The sequence below is a fragment of the Nerophis ophidion genome, linkage group LG25 (assembly GCF_033978795.1).
Source record: "Nerophis ophidion isolate RoL-2023_Sa linkage group LG25, RoL_Noph_v1.0, whole genome shotgun sequence".
Lineage (NCBI taxonomy): Eukaryota > Metazoa > Chordata > Actinopteri > Syngnathiformes > Syngnathidae > Nerophis > Nerophis ophidion.
The window spans coordinates 27,594,930-27,600,929 of NC_084635.1; the positions used below are offsets into that span (position 1 = coordinate 27,594,930).

The 6,000-nt window shown below is 39.8% G+C and overlaps 1 protein-coding gene across 1 annotated transcript in view; it reads right to left on the minus strand.

Annotated features, from left to right (window-relative positions):
* The window catches only part of dapk2a (death-associated protein kinase 2a), a 32,207-nt gene extending 28,849 nt beyond the window's left edge, over positions 1-3,358 (minus strand). Inside the window, exon 1 of the mRNA XM_061887736.1 lies at positions 3,134-3,358. Coding sequence (XP_061743720.1) covers positions 3,134-3,195 — 62 coding nt within the window. The 5' untranslated portion in view covers positions 3,196-3,358. The remainder of the gene's footprint in view (positions 1-3,133) is intronic.
* Positions 3,359-6,000: the final 2,642 nt, after the last annotated feature.

A 6,000-nucleotide genomic window follows, 5' to 3' on the forward strand; every position in this document is an offset into this window, starting at 1 on the left:
AACCCAGGGGTCGGCAACCCAAAATGTTGAAAGAGCCATATTGGACCAAAAATACAAAAAAAAATCTGTCTGGAGCCGCAAAACAAATTTAAAAGCCATATTACTGACAGATAGTGTGTCATGAGATATAAATTGAATAGGACTTAAAGGAAACTAAATGAGCTCAAATATAGCTACAAATGAGGCATAATGATGCAATGTGTACATATAGCTAGCCTAAATAGCATGTTAGCCTCGATTAGCTGGCAGTCATGCAGGGACCAAATATGCCCGATTAGCATTCCACACAAGGCAATAACATCAACAAAACTCACTGTTGTGTATTCACGCACATTAAAAGTTTGGTTGACAAAATGAGACAGAAAAAGAATATATATAATACACGTCCTAGAAAGTCAGAAAAAGTTGTACATGTAAACAAACCACGGTGAGTTCAAAGGCCGCCAAAATTAGTAGGAGAAACCGGCGCTCGCCAAATACTCGAATCAGTGTGCTTTATAACAATTAGGGAGGTTTGTGTCATGTTTGTCAGAAACCATATTAAAACCAAAAATATATTTTTCCCTTAATTTTTTTCCATTTTTCATACATTTTTGAAAAAGCTCCAGAGAGCCATTAGGGCAGCGCTAAAGAGCTAGAGCCACGGGTTGCCGACCCCGCTCTAACCCATGGGTGTCAAACTCTTTTCATTTGGCCCTTGAGGCAATATCAAATTAACATTACAGCTGGCCTGCCGTTATTATACAGCAGCGGTGCCGCTGTAACACCGCAATTTCTCACACTTGCCAACCCTCCTGAAGTTCAGTGCCCCTCCCGAAAATCTCCCGGGGCAAGCATTCTCCCAATATCCACCCGGACAACAATATTGAGGGCGTGTCTTAAATGCACTGCCTTTAGCATTCTGTACAACAGGGATCTCAAACTCAATTCACCTGGGGGCCACTGGATGCAGAGTCGGGTTGAGGCTGGGCCGCAAGAAAAGATTTCTTCAAAACATTTTTACATACACCTCAGCATGTCTAGTTGTATAATGACGTTTCAAATTGAATCCCTTGTGCACGCAACTATGTGCAAATAGGACACGTTAGGGTGCCCCTGTGCTCAACAAAGAAATATTGCATCTCCCACTTTTCCTGGAATTGTCTTTGCTCATCACTAATCTGTCTCTTCACTGCAGGCTTTGAAAAAGACATGTCTGGGGTTGTGGAATATATTTGTAATTAGCCAACGCATGGAGAATGTTATTTCCGTAAGGTGTGTCGTTCCACTTTTCCTCCCTGCAGCAACATGGCGGTCATCAGAGAATAGCCGGGAAAGTACCGGGATAGCGAGCGCAATATAGTGACGGCTCCAGGAGTGTTATTCGGCATCATATATGTAGTTTTCATCGTGTGAGGCAATGCAAATTAAACAATAAAAAAAAACAAAAAATGGTTTGAATTGGTCCAGGTTATCGGGTACTGTTATTACTGACGGACAAGTGTCCCGATGTGACTGCAGCCAGGCACGTAATCCCTGGTATCCATGGCAACGTCTCTGTTGCTTTCACTCATTTGCCGCTTTTCCACTAATGCAAGGGTAGGCAACCCAGAATGTTGAAAGAGCCATTTTGGATGCAAATAACACAACGCTGTCAAAACTTGCGGACCGCACTAACATTAAACTTTCATATTAAGGTGGGGGCCGCAAAATAACACCCCCAGGCCGTGTGTTTGAGACCCCTGCTCTACAACCTGTCGTCACGTCTGCATTTCCTCCATACAAACAGCGTAATATATGCGGCTATTACACACACATAAGTGAATGCAAGGCATACTTGGTCAACAGCCATACAGGTCACACTGAGGATGGCCGGATAAACAACTTTAACACTGTTACAAATATGCGCCAAACTGTGAACTCACACCAAACAATAATAACAAACACATTTTGGGAGAACATCTGCACTATAACATAACATAAAATGGTTATGTTATGCACTAACTCTTTCGGGACGCTATAATATATTTTGATATTTACCTCAGAAGGCTGCAAATAGAAAAGATGCATTACATTTTAATTCAAATTTTATTTGATATGCCATTGATATTTATTAATTATTATTATTATTATTTGAAACTCGATTTTGCATGTCACTTTAAAGTTACTGTATATAAGCCTTGTTTGTTCAATGTTCAATGCAAAACTTGTTTGGGTCCCTATTAAAAGGTTAATTTGTTTAACTTTGGCCCACGGCTTTGTTCAGTTTTAAATTTTGGCCCACTCTGTATTTGAGTTTGACACGCCTGCTCTAACCATTGTTAATACGGGTTTTATATTAAAATGAGAAAAGAAGGGAGTAATTCACTTTCATAAAAATGTTCTAATAATGATTTCATGATATTGATTGTTTTATCGAATACATTTTTGTCCCATTTGCTGTAATAAAATAAATGTTTTTCTTGTCTTTTTGTTTTCTATGCCCTTTTTGTGAAAGCAAACTTTTTTTATGGCAAACACACGAAATATGCAATCATTTCCCCCAAAATATTTCAAATTGGGATTTTTGATGTGAAGTAATTGGAGAGCTTTCCATAGCTTTGGTTTCATTATTGTTTTTGAGCAATGACAGCTTTAAATAATAAAACAGCCTGCAAGACAACTTTGTGTTAGTAGAGTCAACATTGCAACGTGTTGCCATTACATTTCACCTGTTTGTTATTTTATTCCGCTGTTTTATGTTTTTTTAATAGTATTTGTAGAATGGTTAAAAAGTGGGCTGCAGGCCGCAAATGGCCACCAGGCCACACGTTGAACACCGATGGCCTAGATGTTTTGTAAGCGAACACCACCGTGACAGCAACCCTGGTATGCTGCTAAAAATAGAACCTTTTTAAAATCGAAGCCTGACTTGTAAAACGGTTTTTCTCTAATACTGAAACAGGACACAAATAGATACATGCAATGTTCATGTATGGTAGTTCCAACATTCAATGACATTTAATTCTTCCAAAACATGCAAGCTGAGAGAAACGAAGAAGACTTTCAAACTAGACTTGACCAAGTTAGGAATGTTTATTCTGATGTGCTAGACAATTATCAACTATTAATTCATATCCACGGTAACCTTTGTACACTAATGCTTGTACAATACCTTCCCAACTCTTCACCAATTTCATAGAAATCTTCAACTTTGTTTTGCTTGAAGACGTCCATGCTAGGAGTCCTTGCCGACGTTTAGAAGTCCACCTTTGTCTCTCCAAACATGCCAAGACTAACAGAGCAGATGTTGATCAATACGTTTGAAAAGCGTCGCGTACAAGAGGAGCCTCCTGCAAAGGAACTTTTGTGAAGAGGACACGTCTGACCGAGTTATAAATAGTTTTTGTCGCTCAGTCCTCCAGGGACAGGGGACTACCACGTATGGTAGGGGTGTCCAAAGTGTGGCTCGTGGGCCTTTTTGGGTCCTAATTTTTTTTCTATTGGCCCATTTAATGGCAAAATTTTCATTTTAGTAATCTCTTGTTTAGAACCACAATTGGAGTCTAACAGTTTGTGTGTCTGTTTTTTGTTCGTAGATAAGACATTTTATGACCCCTAAGCATTTTTGGGGCTTATTGGGAATATCTACAAACCCCACTGTAAGCTTTTCCTACTCACGCTGGAAGCCAGTTGCTCGGGTTTGACAGGAGTTTTAATCTTCAATTTCACATAACAGGAAATGTTTCGACTTTTTAGTCGCTCAGGTCTCTCACAAACAGGTATGTCTTGCCTTTACAGTCTCCCAGGTCTGAACTCCTCTCTTGCACCCGGCCGCTTACTGTTAAGGACAACAGATGATTAGTCTAACACAGGGGTTGGGAACCTTTTTAGCTGAGGGAGCCATGAAAGCCAAATATTTTAAAATGTATTTCCGTGAGAGCCGTAAATTATTTTTAACACCGAATATAATTGTCAGGTGCAAACACTGATGACATCTATTAAACAGACAAGAAGCAAGGAATTAAACAGAGACTGGATTCAATTTAGCTCCATAAGAAGAAACTCGTAGACCTGTACCCTTGTACAGTGTCATCCCACGCTCTGACAAGAGAATTCTACACCTCCTCTTTCATTTGGCCTTTCCTAGATTACAACAACTAAATCCGTGCATCTCTTATTCTTTTTAATAACATTGTTATTCTGAAGCTAACCAATAATAAATAAAACACTTTTGACCATTAATGCGAGTTCTTGAACAGGTGCAGTAGAAACGGATGGTTGGATTCGAATGCATGAGAATGCTTTATATTTTGAACGATATTTTTAACACTGTGATTAAGCGGAATTATTCATTACTTATCCTGTTAAGCAACGTCAGCTAAGATTTATCTGAGAGCCACATGCAGTCATCAAAAGAGCCACATCTGGCTCGAGAGCCATAGGTTCCCTACCCCTGGTCTAACACGTACCACCTGCGCAAACTAATCTGACAGCTGTGTCTCTCAGTCAGCACATGCCACGCCTCCGTGGCATGTGCCCACACGGGGTCGCTGGCCTTCACTCCAACAGTCCACTGATCACAATCCTCCTCCACACCCACCTTTTTATGTCATTAGAACAATGACTGCTGTCATGATGGGTTTCTCTTATGACTTATTTCCTTTTAGCGCGGATATGAATTGCTTTTCCGGTTTATCTATGACATCCCACTAGATGTCTGTAGCTCTTATTAAGCAAACAGACAAGCTCTGTTGTGATGTTTGCTGTAATATTGACACAGACTATTCAAAACCCAAAACCAGTGAAGTTGGCATGTTGTGTAAATGGTAGGGGTGTGACGGTACAGAAAAATTTCGGTTCGGTACGTACCTCGGTTTAGAGGTCACGGTTTGGTTAATTTTCGGTACAGTAAGAAAACAACAAAATGTAATTTTTTGGGGGTTTTATTTACCAAATTTGCAAAATCTTCCACCAAAGTTTTTCTTATAATTATTTATATAATTGGGTTGTAATTGTATAGCGGTTTTCTACCTTCAAGGTATTCAAAGCGCTTTGACACTACTTCCACATTTACTCATTCACACACACATTCACACACTGATGGAGGGAGCTGCCATGCAAGGCGCTAACCAGCACCCATCAGGAGCAAGGGTGAAGTGTCTTGCTCAGGACACAACGGACGTGACGAGGTTGGTACTAGGTAGGGATTGAACCAGGGACCCTCGGGTTGCGCACGGCCACTCTTCCACTGCGCCACGCCGTCCCGTATAAAGATTTTTTTCAACCCTTAGGTTTAATCTCACAGACCCGGAAGGGTCTCAGTCTCAGTCTAAATGTTTGTTTTAAAAAGTCATATATATATATATATATATATTGTTTCATTATTATTATTCTACACTTAAAACTGTAGATCAACTTTAGCTCTGTCGGTATAGAGTACATTTTTTTTAACATTTTAAAGAAAGCCCTGTTTTTTTAGGGCAAAAACACAAAAATAAGCCTTATTTTATCTCCCAAAAAATTCTAAATGGAATATTTGATGAGAAGTAACTGGAGCCTTAAATAGGTCAACATCATTACGTACATGGTCAGTCTATCCTAGCCCGGTCGCTGCTAGCATGCTAGCAAAAGAGGACATGTCCGGTAATATATACGTCCTCTTTTCACCGGACATGTCTTCTTTTGTGGGGTTGTCAGGGCAGAGTTTCTTAAATGCCTCAAATGTCCGGCATTTTTGGGTATTGTTTACAGTACTTATTTTTGTCTGTCTGGAAACTCGTTCAGTTCACCTCCGCACCGAACCGAAACCCCCGTACCAAAACGGTTCAATACAAATACACGTACCGTTACACCCCTAGTAAATGGTGAATAAAAACCGAATACAATGATTTGCAAATATTTTTTTACAACTTAAACTGCACATAGCAAGAATGGGAAAAAATTCCACCTGAAAAGCTTCAAATATTTGTCTCCTCAGCTCCCAAATGTTTACTGAGTGTTGTTAAAAGGAAAGGCTATGTAACACAGTGGTAAAAATGC